This window comes from Acomys minous, assembly GCF_964271855.1.
Source record: "Acomys minous genome assembly, chromosome: 5".
NCBI classification, from domain to species: Eukaryota; Metazoa; Chordata; class Mammalia; order Rodentia; family Muridae; genus Acomys; species Acomys minous.
This window is the reverse complement of record NC_140494.1, coordinates 7,605,797-7,620,621: the sequence shown is the minus strand read 5'-3', so window position 1 is coordinate 7,620,621 and position 14,825 is coordinate 7,605,797. Positions and strand designations below refer to the sequence as shown.

Genomic DNA, 14,825 nt, shown 5'->3' with positions numbered 1-14,825 from the left:
AGCCGCCTACTGTCCTTGTTCATGTCTGCTGAACATGATGCCACTTGCCTGCTTATACCATGAGCCCTAAATAACAAAGACCCACTATGGCTTACTCGTGTGTCACTCCTCAGCATGAAAACCATGTGAACAGTGACAAGATGCTGAAAGAGAAAAGGGGAAACGGAGGAGAAAGCTTAGAAATGACAGTGTGGAAGCGAGACTTCACAGTGGCATGCCAGTGGGCAATGCCTGTTTAATTGAAACCTTGTAATAAAAGTTTAAATACATAAAATGATTTTTTATCAAAAGAACTTCCCCCACTTCCCTGACCTGATGCATATGGAGGATAGGCAAGTGGGAACTGGCTATCTGTAAGGAACGGAGAAATGGCAGGTCCAACTCTGGTTGGTATCCTCTTCCTCAGAGATGCTCTGTGGAAGTCTCCTGTGAGCAGGAATGCAGCCCAGAAAGGCTCCTTCAGCACTGGAGTCACAGCCTCAGAAGACAAGGAAGAGCAGGGCCTCGTGCCTGGGCAGCACTATGTCTTCCACAGTGCGCTCCATGGCGCGCACTTGCTCAGGGGAGGCAGTCAGGAACGCCAAAGGCCCGATGCGCTGCTCTGCACACGAGTGGCAGAGGTAGCCACCCTTGTTTTCCTTCCTGTTGCTCTACAGGGATGGAGAGGAGAAAGACGTAAGGCGAGGCTCGGAGGATAAGGATTTCCACCAAAAGGTGCTGCTACTTTACTGTCCAAGTGCCAACGTTTTGATGCGTTATGCTGTGACACTTTCACTCCCATGTGAACCCAGAGATAATCCTACACAGCACTATCATCTAGTGAGCTGTAGAACCGGAGCTTCTGCTGAGTGCTGGAATGCATGACTACCATTTTGCTCAGTCCCTAGCACCGAAAATTAAGAAAATTAAGAACCAAGTAAAACTGAAGCAGGCCCTCCAGATGAACAGCCCCGCTCTAAGGTGTCAGCGCATCACTGCACCGCCCACACTGGAGGGCTTCAGCACCCAGGCAGCATGTGTCATTTCATCGCTGACCTGTCACCTGCCATGCTTCCATTTCAAGAGCTCTTAGAACAGCATTATACCTATGTCTCTATTACCCTTCTCACCCACAGCCTAGACAGGCACAAAGCTCACAAGCAATAAAATGGGTACGAGTGAGTTAAAAATCCCACAGTGAACGCACATAAGTGATAGGCAGTTTCTTCATGGTAAGGATGGTGTCCACGGGGATGGTGTTGTTGCACTGCCCCACACAGCAGTGGACCACTCCTGTTTTCAAAACGTTACTTGTCAGCTCTGCTTGCAAGAAATACTCCTGTGAAGGAGAAAGACAGAAGAGATGGTTGGCAGGACTGTTACCTCCCACTTGAGAACTCCACCACCAAGGCCCTAGCCTCTCCCTCAGACACGGCCACAAGCAGAGAGCCACTGTCTTGTTTCTTCAATTTTGTAATGTTCCCTACTCCAGTACTATTGCCAAGAAAAAACACTCAAGACAGTCCAGTTGGCTTTTTGATAAAATTGATAGTTTTATGTATTCTTTAGCAACCGATAAACATGAAGAGGTACCATTTACAGTGACATCCAGGACCACTTCTGGACTCACAGTCCTATGCTCCACTGCAACTCTAAACAGTTAGTGTTGCTCTTATTACTCTGAGGCATCTCGCTATGCAGTCCATGGTGGGGATGATCTTAGTTCTCCTGCCTGTCCCTTCCAAGGGTGGAAACGCAGAACTGTAAGAAACAGCTGCCCCAGTGGAGACACAGCTCACAACTTTCCTATCATGTCCAAGGCCTGGTTCAATTCCCAGCACCGAGGCCCAAGTAGACTCAACACAGCCCCGTCTCCCCCGCTGCGGGCTGCCTAGCAGACAAGGTCCTCGCAGCGTTCATCTGCACCTGTTCCACACTGTCTCTATAAAGCGGAAACACCGCATCACAAGTGAGTGTTACTGTGTTCCACACTGTCTCTATAAAGCGGAAACACCGCATCACAAGTGAGTGTTACTGTGTTCCACACTGTCTCTATAAAGCGGAAACACCGCATCACAAGTGAGTGTTACTGTGTTCCACACTGTCTTTATAAAGCGGAAACACCGCAACACATGTGAGAGTTACTGCCTGGCACACATCGAGCAAGAGCCCAAGCAGAACACTGAAGACCTCAACTACAGGCGCCCAAGGAGTTCTACACATAGTAACAGACTGCACATGTTTTCTGACCACTGGAGTATGACTTCATGTTTGCTGGGTAGCAGCTAGCTACTTAGTAAACTTTTCATTATCTACAACCCCTACTTAGGTTCATTTGGCTCACTCCTGTGCCAGACTTACCTACAGGTTCCAGAAAAATAGAAGAAATATAAGCACTAGGACAGTCAGGTTGACTGGATAGAGAATCTGTTCACCTGCAATTAGTGAAGCATACTTTTGGGTGTGTCTGTGAGGGTATTTCTAGAGGCAATCAGGTCCTGGGCGCTCAAATCAAATAGATGGCTCCAAACAATGGCATTACTGGGGTGGTGAAAAGCAGGAGGTGGGAACGAGCTGGAGCAAACAGGCAACATCTGGGGCTTGACCTTACTCTGACCTTTCCCTGTATAGCTCTTTTTATGCTACATCACTAACATGGTAGCATACTTTCCCACTGTGATGACCCTCTGAAACTGTGAGCCAGGACACCACTACCTTTCTTTAGTTTATTTCACGTATAAAAATGAGCAGGAAGCAGAAGGGAAAAGTGTAGGTGCAAAACACAAACTTGCCAGTTTTCCCCCAGGATATGTGAATTAGCTGAGCAAATATAGAATTAAGAAATATATGGGCTGCCAGGCAGTGGTAGCGCATGCCTTTAATCCCAGCACTTGGGAGGCAGAGGCAGGTGGATCTCTGTGAGTTCGAGGCCAGCCTGATCTATAATGGGAGTCCAGGACATCAAGGGCTACACAAAGAAGCCCTGTCACAATAAAAAACAAAAAACAAAACAAAACAAAAAAGAAATCTATCAAGTCCCCTGACATTTTAAGCAGACCTACACTGTCCAGCACAAACGCCCGCTCTCACCTCACGTGTTGGAATACTACCTGCTCCAGTGACGTCACCCTGCACAGTTACGGAGCCCTCTCTTTCCACCCAGCATCCTCACCTGAAGCCTAAGGCTGATGCCTCAAAGTCATGTGGCTCAGACACCGGGAAAGTCACTCCTGCTCCCCAGCCCTCTTACCCCAGCCAGAGTCAGGATGTTCTCCAGTGATTTGGTCATTATGAGTCGTTTCTTGGCACGAGTGACAGCAACATAGAGCAAATTCCATTCATCCTCAGAAAATGACTCTGAGGAAAAAAAGAACAAACAATTCAAAAGCCTGCCTGCAAAAACTCATTTTGTCATCCAAATGCCTATATTCCTAACTAACATCCTTACAAACCTCTCAACATTTGCTAGCTGTACATACAAAGGTTTCCTACAAATGCCCATTGAAAATAAGCAAAACCCTCAATAACTACACAAAATACTCATTTCTTTTTAGTCTTGCTACAGTAAAGCTTAGGGCTGTGCTAACTAATACTCAAATCTGCAATGAACTGAACGGACACTAATGTGTGCAATGCACCCAGTGGGCACTGACGTGTGCTGCGCCACCTGATTGTCTGTGAGGCAGACGGTAAGTCTGTGGCTGACATGGGAACCTACCACCAGTTAAGGGCTGGAGCGCCACTGAGGTCCCTGCTCCTCCCACGCTCCCGCCTGGGTTAGTTCGCTCTACTGTGGAACTGCCTCACACTGTCACAGGGAAGACGACACATTTCTCAGCCCACCTCACACATACCATCTCCCAGTCTCAGTGCCCAGCAAACTAGGTCAGCCACGCTGTGACCAGACCAGAAGCCACCGCGCAGAGTGTAACTGAATGGCTGGGCTAGGGAATGTGGAAGTCACACCTCAACAGCGCAGGTGTCCAAAACATATGGAAATCCAAAGAGAACTTTTTGGTTTGAAACTTCAAGTGTTTTCACTCTGAGATTTAAACTGCTATACAGACTTTCCCAATGAGCCTGGAGAAGCCACCGACAAAGCAGACAAGCAGGCGCTCTGCGGCCTGGGCCACAACATATGAACATGCTCGACTTTCTTCCCTACCCCTAGCACTACAAACAGAAACAAACACACAAAATTCCCTAGTGAGTAAGTAAATTAATGTTTTAAAGTTTGTGTGAGGCTAGGACACCTTAGTGTAGGATGATGCAAAGTCCAAAGCTGCTGCGCAGTTGTGTCTACAGAACGTCATGACTCAAGACCTATCAGCCACCTAAGAAAAACATCGACGGCAGCCTGTGCTCTAAAAGCGCAGCACCAACAACGGGGAGTTTAGGGCTGGGTGTTATTTTTTGTCCTAGAACAGGAGGCCATTCTATCCCATCAACCCAAAGCAGTCAACTCCCAGCTACAAAACAGGAGCAGCCCAGGAGCTGTGTCCCACCCAGTGTCCTTACCGACTCGGAAATGAGGAAGCTGGGCAAGATTATGCCTGGCACAAGGCACTTTCACGAAGTCATCCAAAACATGCACAGTGTCAAACTCTAAGCCTTTGGCTTTGTGCACGGTGCCCAAGATGTACTCTAGAAAAGACACAGGGCAAGTTAGACGGGGTGCCACAGGGAAAGAAATGAGAGGAGACAAAGCAGGCGTGCAGCTGTAACCTGCATAGGAAAAGGGTGGAAAATGAGGGCTGAGGAAGTAAAACATTAGGCACAGGACTACCTCAAAGTATCCCACTAAAGAGGCCAAAGTGGCTTCACCATGTCCCACTCATTTACACATAGATGACCAAAGGCCCAGAAGACAGCTGTGCAGCTTATCCAAAGTTACACACGGCAGAGCTAGGTCTAGGAAATCCTACTCCAGTGGCTTGAAAACTGCACAGGAACAAAGAGAGCCCATGGGAAAACAACTGCCCTGCTTCCTGGTTTACTTATTATTTAACATGGTGTTGTGGATTCACGCCAGGGCCTTGTCCCCTTTCTCTTAATGAACACAGCCACTGGAAGCCACAGGTGCAGGGACAGTTCAAGAGACCTAGTCCTCCTCTTGGAGGCAACAGCTGTTTCCCTCACCTGCGAAGTCCAAATCTTCTATGTGGCACCTCTCTATCCTTTCTACCAGTTCTGGAATCCTGATATTGTATTTTTCAACCACTGCAATCTTCGCTTCCAGCTCCTTGTCCTCTGCAGCAGTCACGTACCTCTTGAAGCCACTAAAGCCTTCTCTGTGCACCCACCTTCTGATGAACCTGTCTTTAATGACGAGGTTTCCTAAGAAGAGACACGTGCAGGTGAGAATGAGTGAGAGTGTCCAACACAGCACAGCGCTGTGCATGTCTAACCAGTAACACAACAGAGGATGGGCTCAGAGCTGGGAGAGCCGGCTCCAGGCTGCACAGGGCTCCCTCTGTCTCCAGCTGAGCATCACAAGCCATATCCTCAAGAACCTCATCTACTTCACAGGAGGAAAAGTACCAACTTTGAGACTACTGAGAAGGATCTGGAGAAAGCTGTCAGTACTTCTGAAAACAGGCCCTAGGCATCCCCCAAGAGAGAAGAGCAAATCTAGCTCCTCAGAGGACCAGAGCCCTGACTCAGGACCAGTCCCCTCTGACCCTTGGCTGAGTGCTTGTTTCCGCCAGGCGGTACTCACGTTTCCTCCGTTCTTCCTCTGGCTGAAGGAGGGTCCAAATATCAATGATTCTGTCCAAGCCAAATGATTTAATCCCCTGAAAAAATTTCCAGTGGAATTTTTGGTTTGTTTTGCTTTTTATTAAAACAAATAAAAAAACAAATCCAGAGATGGTATCTTGAAATGAGATGATTTCTTAGAAACAGATCTCAAATATGGCCCAAACACACACAGTGATAGAAAGCACAAAGTACCAAGCTATTGCCTCAAACTCTACCAATGCGTTGGAAAGGAGAGCCCAACTGTGTACTGTTTTGTCATTAATAAAAAGGCGAGTTCAGTGTGCCTCATAAACACTCCGTGTGTAGAAGATGGACACAAGTGATAACACAGCTGGCAAGCAAGGCACTCACCACTGTTTCTTATGATGAACAACTGGAGGGATGGGATGGGGTGGGGGTGGGGTATCTGTTGGCCTAGCTTTTCCATAATCTAAAATCAGCTCTCGCAGGAGAGGCCCTGACTGTGCGTGCCATGGTGTGGCCATGCTGGTACTCTGCAACTCGAGCCCTCACAGAGAACACGCCCAGCACAGGAGAGTGGCAAGGGCTCACTGCTAACGAGTTCTCATCCTTTGGTGAGGGTTGCACATACAACACTGAGAGTATATATTGTCATTTATATCGTTTGTGGTTTAACACCTGACACATGTCACAGGTAGACGTGGGCACAGGAAAGAGCACACTCCATATCCAACATGGATGGCATTCCAAAATTACTTCTTTCAATAATGACAATGTTAAATTGTAACTACTAGATGAAATATCAGAGGCATCAATATAACAATCAAATAAACTGTGGTATGTTGAGTGGAAAAAAAAAAACAGTACTTTTATGTATACCATAACAGCAAGTATGTAAAAATAGACATTTATAAGGGCTTCAAAGTTAAATATGCCACAGACATGTCTTTTTTTAAAGAAGAAAGATGCTTTATTAATATTGTTTTCCTCCATATTTTTTGAACAGCATATCTTCCCAGGTTCTGTAATGATCTCAATCTTTATACTCTACCTATCATCCATCTATGTACCTATGTATCTACCTATCGTCTGGCTAGCTAGCTACCTATCTATCATCTATCTATCATTTATTTACAGACATGTCATTTAATTTTAACTTCTTGAGGTGGAAAATGAGGCACATGGTGGTGACCTGCTCCCAGCCACACAAGCTAGTGATAGAGCCAGGGGGAGCCCAGGTGCCCAGTTCCACACACTTTCAGGTAAGTGGTACTGCTCAGTGCTATCAGCTCAACCGTGCTTACACTAACAGTCAACACCCCCGGAGCAGCCAGGAGCCTCATTTGCACAGTCAAATATAACAAGAGTGCTCAATCGCTGACAGGCCTACGCCACAGGACTGTCTCCCTAGCACAATCAGAGTGTCTGGTCATAGTGTGGCCCAGGCAGAGGAATCCAAAACCCACAGGCTTTCCTGCGTGACTTCCTGAGGAAGCTTTCCCAGGTCTGGTCTCTCTGCACGGTTTCTGTGCAGGAAGTAGTCAACAAATTTACTCTTACCCCAATCAGATGTATCCTTGCAGGTGATTCTCCTTCGGTTACCCGAACAGCCTCATCAAACACATTGGCGTTGGTCCGGGATAGCAGAGCCACTTGTCCCTTTACGTCACCTCTGATGCCACCTTGAGGAGGAAGAACAGACCCCATGCAGATCAGCAGGTGGAACACAGTTAACTTTGGTTTAAAATATACTAACAAACATTAGAGCAACAGAAAGCCTTACTCTGATGGTTCCCGCCAACCAATGTCTTTTTCCTAACTCTCTTGCAGACATCCAAAATGGTAGCTCCCACATAAGCGATTTCCACACCAAATCTAAAACTCTGTTAGAAAAACAGAAAAACAAATGCAGTTAGGACATATAGAAGTTCATTCCTGTTGCTGCCAACACCACATGGAACTTCTAAAGTCACTTAGACACAAACAGAAGCCTGATGATTGAAAAGCACTATTTCTATTAAGAACAGCATTTCTCCTATTTTTTTCTTTCTTTGTTTGTTTTTTTTAAATTGTTTTGGGTTTTTTGAGACAGGGTTTTTCTGTGTAGCCTTGGCTGACCTGGACTCATTTTGTAGATCAGGCTGGCCTTGAACTCACAGAGATCTGCCTGTCTCTGCCTCAGTGAGTGCTGGGATTACATGAGCATTTTCTTTTAAAGACTTTTTAAAAAATAATTTTTAATGAATTGAATGTTTGTATATCTGAGTGTGGATATGTGTATGTGAACAAAGTGTCATTCACAGAAACCAAAAGCAACAGATCTGCTGGAGCTGGTGTTACAGGTGGTTGTGACCTAACATGGGTGCTGGGAAGGGAACCGGAGCTCTCTACACGAGCACTGAGCACTCTTACACCCCGAGCCATCTTTCCAGCTCTAACACGACCATTTTCTCCCTCAGAGCCCTGAAATGACCTCCCACCCAGGGTCCCCACCCACATCAGCACTTGCTTTTCTTACACTGTCTTCAGCTTCACTGTACACTCAAACTCTTGTCTCCCCTATTCGGCCCCTTTACGTCTGCTCTCACACTCAAACAACTCTGTCTCCCTCTGCCAGATTAATCTTTCCCAAACACATTAACTAAGGTGTTCTCTGGCTATGAAAAGAAATGCCCCCCTCCCATGCCCCTCTACTGTCTGGACAGCCCCTTTCTACAGCTGTCCTCTAATACCAACTGTAAGCCTCTTGAGAGGGCAGAGTTCTTGCCCTTGCTCTAAGACCTCTTTCAACATCACCATAGCATCTGTCCCATGAGCACTTTTAGGCTGGGGATACAGAACAGGCATAGAGTGCCTGCTCGGCAAGCACAGGCTTCTGTTTCAATCCTGAAGACCACAAAAAGCAAACCACAACACTTTAAGTCAAACGTCCTGGTGCATGGCCATAATCCCTAGCACTTAAGAGGTTGAGGCTGGAGGACTCTGAGTTCAAGGCCAGCCTGGGCTCTATATACGGTGAGTTCTTCTCTGAAAACACAAGCCAATCTGAACAATCCCACATTTCTCTGCCTTGCCCATGCTGCCTCTATCACCTTTTTATCTACCTAAATACATTCCTATCCTTCAACACTCAGCCCAAGACACTATTTTCTTAACCACATCTGTTGGAAAGATTCCCTTGCTCGTTGCTTTCCCTATGCATCTACAATATAATAAAGCAAGGTATACTTTAGTGAAGAGCAATGTCTATTTCATGAACTATGTCACATAACTGCAACCAATAGGAGGAAAACACGATTTTTTGTTTTGTTTTGTTTTTCGAGACATGGTTTCTCTGTGTAGCCTTCACTGTCCTAGACTTGCTTTGTAGACCGGGCTGGCCTCAAACTCATCCACCTGCCTCTGCCTTCTGAATGCTGTGATTAAAGACATGTGCCACCATGCCTGGCTTGGAAAACATGACTTTCAATAGGACTTCACTGCTAGAAAACTATTCAAAGTGAACCATGATCAAATTATTTGTAAAACATTCATGTATGCCTGAAAAAACAAGCAGTCTCATGCTATCATGTAATGCAAAAGAAGAAATGAAGTTTTACATAACTCCAAATAACTAACACGTACTCCTCTGTGTGGGCCGCAGCAGTGGAGGAGCCTGAGTGCACCACGTTACCACCAACAGTCAATCCCGTGTTGACCATGCACACCTTGAAACCATGAGACAGATGGCACTTCAGCTCTGTGGGCCTCCCAAGCCACAGCCCTTGTCTAGCCAGCTGACAAGTCTCAGCACACAGACATACTAAAACTACTTGACCAGGACTTCAAAAACTGTCAGTGTCATCAAAATCAAGGTCAAGTCTGAACATGTACAATCCTAAAGCAGCAAAAACTAAGTAAATATGGATGAGCCATAAGCGTTAGTTTATTTGAGGAAAATGAAACATTTTCCACAGTGCTGGCACATTAAAAACTACAAAGAGAAACAGAGTGCTTGCTTATATGCTCCGAGGCTTGAGAAGCACTGCAAGCTCTTACCTGTGTGAGATAAAAGACATGAGTGTGGGGGACGGTGAAGAGAGCATTCACTGCACCTCGGAAGGTATAGATCTGCTGGTGGGGGTCCCCTACAAAGATCTTCCCACATGGCTGAGACAGAACTATGTTCATGATAGCTGCAACCAATAAGAGGAAAAGTGAGAAATCTGAAGAACAACAATTCACACAGCAAAAAGAAACCATATTTAAAGAAGAAAACAAACCTAAACTAAGCCAGCCCAAGACAGACAACAAAGCTTTCTCTTCCTACAGGCCAGGCTTTCTATAAAAGGGACAATTTTACCATAGACCTAGTAATGGTCCCTGATCCTAGGAATGCAGGTTACTTTTAGTCCTGGGTAAATTGATTATAAAAAAAAATATTTAAGAGCAAATGTAATTTTCTATTCTAATATTGTAACACCGCCAAAATACCGCAAAATGCAAGTTTTAAATACCGCCTACTGGCTACTAGTCACGTAACACAGCACTTCACGCTACATCAACTTCCTCTGCTCACTCGGTATGAGACTCGGTCCCTGTGATCTGATGAGCTAGTGGTGCAGCATCTTAAGAACAACTTCAGTAAAACATGTGGAGGAAGGAGATAAATCTAGGTCAGGTGTGGGGGACAGACAACTGTGCAAATTTTGAATCTAATTTCTGAGTGCCTAAGAATCATTTGCTCCTCTTTTTTAACACAAATAATAACAATGAACTTATTCCATGTGTGTGTCCTCTTACATAATCACGATGCTGTTTCTATGTATTTGAGACTACTGATGCCCTGAATAGTTTATCACCTGGGGTACAGTCCTGGGCCTCATCCACAAAGATGGCGTCAAAAGAGGCAAGCAAAGGCTTGCTCAGCTGCCAGAGTTTCAAATAGCCTACAAGAGAGTAGTTACCAAGAGTCACAAGTCATAAGCAAAGCCGCTGCATCTGGTAGACACACACTAGGACAGCCGCCTACCATCATGTGTCATTTGGTATGCCTCTTCTTTGCATTCTCCCAGCTTCCGCATATTGTCCCAAAGTCGGCTTGCTTCAAGGACACCATTCTAAAAAGTAAATGACACACGAACCCAAAGTCTAAGACCCTTGAAATCATACGTCTGCTTCCACATAGTGCGGTGGGAGCAAAGACATCACCACAGAATGCAGAGGGGCCCGCCTCTTCCAGGGCATCACAGAGCTTTAACACTGAGCTCTCAAGCGTTCAAAGAGTGAAAGGGCGAGAGGCTAAGGCCACAGCATGCACAGCAGAGCAAAGACCAAAGACCTCAACAGCTCAAGAACCACAAAGACCCACTATTTTGCAGACTCACTACTGACAATTTGTAAGTTAGGGAACAATTTTTTTTTCATGAGCAAAATCTGTGTAGAAGCACAACTAAAAAAAATTAAATAGATTCCTAGTCATTGACTAAGATCTGAGCTCTTACAAACTATAGGCAAGTCCTTCCATGTCTGTTTTTACCTGGTAAATGGAAAAGCTAAGGTGGGCAACAGAACATGCACTTGTCTATAATCCTAGCACGAGGGAGGCCGCTGACACAGGACACTCTTGTGTTTGAGGTCAGCCTGAGTCACAGGGAGTCTCCCCCCAACCCCCAAAAAGACACAAACCAAACCCAGCAGGACCATTAGGGGAGTTAGGGGAGATGTCTGTGAGTGCTCCTCACAGGTGAAGAGGCCACGGGATTCCCAGCTGTCCTGACAGGCACCTGTCTCGCCTACCTACGTTCATCTCACAGAGCTGAGGAAATGACAGACAAAGATCGGACCAGGCCCCTCATTCTCATGCCCTGGAGACTCACCAGCTTCTCGCTCTGTTCGACCATGACTCTCTGTCCCTGGCTATTCTTGCACCAAATGGGCACGTGATCGATAGTCAGCTCTTCATCAGCTGACGCGAAGAAGTTTTCTAAAGTCTTACACACTAACTTGGCCCTTATGAATCCACCTTTGCCTTCAGCAAGGACAGAGTTGACCATGAAGGGTGTTAACTTGAAGAGATTCAACTTCTTCTTCAGCTGGTACCTGCAACACACGCCCCAGGTGAACACAGTGGGCTTCCAACACTGCAGCATTTGCCATATCCCCCTTCCCATCACCACCAAGGTGATTTCAGGTGTCTATCACACACGGGCAAGAACATTTAAAAGCCACGTCTGAACTGGCATGGCTTGCCCTAAACTCTCATGAATGCACAGATGACAACCCTGAGAGCTGTAGCACTCAGCTCACAGCAGTCACTACTGCTTCATGCTCCAAGGAGTCCCTCACCCAGTGAGACACCTCTGTTCCTCAAGCCTTCTTCTCCACAAAACCTCAGCTGCATGGGGTTTCCTCATTTGCCCTTCAGAATTTGTGACATACTAAACTTCAATGCCTCAATTCCAGAGAAACAGGAGTGCCTTCTTAGTGAGGTAGCTACTTGTAAAAAAAAGTATTTTACAGTATGAAAATACAGAGCACTGAAGCTCTTTTTCTATCTGCCACTTGTACATAGCGAGGACAACATGACATTCTCAGTGCTGTGGAGTAAGCGTGATCGTAACAACCGTCACATGGAGAAACAGCCATGTGAAATGACCCAGCACTTGCGATGCTCACTTCCGCCCGACGTGACTGTAGGCCATGGAGTGGAAGGTTTTGCAGATGACGTTGCTGGGGAAGACGAGCTCTGCCTGCTTTGCGATGCTCTTGTTGAACGTGACATAAAGAAATCTGCTCTGAGACCACTTCTCGGCGTACTTGACCAGAGTGGAAGTCTTCCCGGTGCCTGTGGAAGCCAAGAGGAAAGAATCTGACCCACTGACGAGGCAAATTATGCACCGGCATCCCCAGTCAGGTCTTTCTCAGGCTTATCCCCCCTCTGACTGAGACCTCACGTAGGAGTAAGGGGGGCTGGGATCTTGGCCTAGTGGGAAAGGCCAGGCTGCTTGATCTCACTGACTTGTTATGTGGGTTTGTGCGGACAAAGTTACAAAGGTCCCCAAGAGCAAGAACTCAGCACCAGCTGCCACACTACTGGTCATCCACATCTCTGACCCAAGACCATGCATAGGGGACTCAGGGAGTGCTCTGATGCACCCCGAACCCCACCTCTTCTGCCCTTCCACCACCTATCCAATTCTTCAGCTAATCAGCCTGTTTCCGTAACAAATGTTTACTGAGTATTTTCACACTGTAAAAATCTAGCTAGGAATAAACACCAATGCAGGGTAAAAGCAGACAACAAAGTGAGAGTATAAATATAGCACAGGGTAGTTTAAAAAAATGAAAAAATAAAAAATAAAAAGAAGAAGAGGAAGAAGAGGAAGAACTAGAAACAAAACTAATGTCCTCTGTAAGGTGAGACTGTGAGAACACACTCCTTCACAGTCTGTCAGGGCTGCTCTGAAGGTTCTCACAGAACAAGCAGACACACGTATAGATGATACATGTGCCGGCTACTTCTACACTATGGTAATCAATTAGCACAGTAAGAGTCCAGCATCCTATTTGGGAAGAGACTGAAATGATGAGAGTCAGCACGGCATGGCGGAGAAAGAAAGAGAAATGGGGCAGGGAGGGAAAGAAGGGAGGAAGGAAGACATCCTGGGAGACAGCCCAGCTGACTCTCGCTCTTCTGCTTGCTCATTTAACCTAGAGTAAGTCTCTCTGATGACCTCACAGAACGCTGCCGGACTAGCACCATGGCAGGTGTTTAATAATGTGGCTAGCAGGAAGGGAATATAGATAGAGAAAATAGTGTGAACAAAAGTTCAGATGAGACTCTCCAACTATTTCAGGAGACTCCAAGATCAGGGGCACAAATGACTAGACATTTAGAAAAACAGGCTGAACCCAAGAGAATCAAGACACCACCCTATAAAACTAAGGAGCTACCGAACTCTGTTGAGGAGACTAGTATGACCTGCCTCTCCAGAAGATCAGGCTGACTAAGAATCTATGATGGTGAATGAGGGGCTCCCCTACCGCACTGACAGACCCCAGAAAACAATGCCTAGGAAACAGGAATCTGGTGTAGATATTCTAGGCAGTGGTAAGCGAAAACAAGTACTTCTTGGCCAGCTGCTTTGGGGACTGATTAAGGTTAGGATCAAGGTCAGCGTGCTCGGGTAGGAGTGGGAAGGGGACACAGCACAGCAGGCAGAAGCAACCACACCATGAACCTGATGCTACATACTCCAGGATCCTGACAGGAGCTCCCTTACCTGCAAAAGCCATAATTTTTACCACCTGGAGAGGCTCCATCTTATGGTTCAGAATCAGCTGCTGTTCATGTGTTAGTTGGATAGATGTTTTCTTGCTATAATCATTACAGAAGAGAAATCAGAAAAACAGAAAGGAATTAAAAGGCCCAAGGGGTGGCCAGTGCAAACAGCAGACAAGCAAACTGGATACACAACAGCAGACCCCAGCATCTGCTGAGCGGGGCTGAATGTTCGTAAACTAGGTTAAGATGCTACTGTACAGTTCAACAGTTCTACTACAAACCATCAAGCTCCAAGTGGGTGAAATCCACACAGTGTAAACCATGCCTCAGTAAAGTGATCAAAGCAAAGTGCCTCTTGTCTCACACATGAAGAGGAGGCCAGAAAGGAGGTCAAACCCGAGTGCTTCACGGCTGTCGTCCCAGCACTCAGGGGGCCGAGGCAGGAAGAGTGTGAATTTTTTTTACTTCAAGACCAGCGTGGGCTGCACATTGAGACTTTGTCTCAAAATGGAATAGAAGGCCAAGCACACAGCCACATATAATGCATACATACCCTGGCCAGACAGATGGCTCCTCTTTAACTTTGGTGGCCTGAGTACAGGAATTCTCCTGAAGATATAGGCAATAGAAAATGTTGTAGTGAATCCTAATGGGGGAAAAAAGGACATTTAGAGACTTCCAAATTTAAGGCATAATCTATCTCATTTTTCCTTGGATGTATTTCAACTTCCTTACCATTTCCAAAAGGTATATTCCTATTACATGTCATTGGAAAAAAAAAAAAACATTAAGAAAGGACTTCAGTCTCTGCAGTAGACAAAAGCACTTCCGGGAATCCCAGTTCAGAAAAACATGCACA

At 46.1% G+C, this 14,825-nt stretch overlaps 1 protein-coding gene across 2 annotated transcripts in view; it reads right to left on the bottom strand.

Moving 5' to 3' along the window:
• Positions 1-203: 203 nt before the first annotated feature.
• Positions 204-14,825, bottom strand: part of FBH1 (F-box DNA helicase 1) — a 31,763-nt gene continuing 17,141 nt past the window's right edge. For both annotated transcript variants that reach the window (XM_084783967.1, XM_084783966.1), the window contains exons 7-21: positions 14,520-14,612; positions 13,965-14,059; positions 12,358-12,526; positions 11,559-11,781; positions 10,712-10,799; positions 10,542-10,628; positions 9,739-9,875; positions 7,484-7,583; positions 7,261-7,382; positions 5,699-5,774; positions 5,119-5,316; positions 4,498-4,623; positions 3,230-3,336; positions 1,187-1,318; positions 204-650 (exon numbers count right to left, since the gene is read on the bottom strand). In XM_084783967.1, coding sequence (XP_084640093.1) covers positions 480-650; positions 1,187-1,318; positions 3,230-3,336; positions 4,498-4,623; positions 5,119-5,316; positions 5,699-5,774; positions 7,261-7,382; positions 7,484-7,583; positions 9,739-9,875; positions 10,542-10,628; positions 10,712-10,799; positions 11,559-11,781; positions 12,358-12,526; positions 13,965-14,059; positions 14,520-14,612 — 1,924 coding nt within the window. In that variant the 3' untranslated portion in view covers positions 204-479. The remainder of the gene's footprint in view (positions 651-1,186; positions 1,319-3,229; positions 3,337-4,497; positions 4,624-5,118; positions 5,317-5,698; positions 5,775-7,260; positions 7,383-7,483; positions 7,584-9,738; positions 9,876-10,541; positions 10,629-10,711; positions 10,800-11,558; positions 11,782-12,357; positions 12,527-13,964; positions 14,060-14,519; positions 14,613-14,825) is intronic.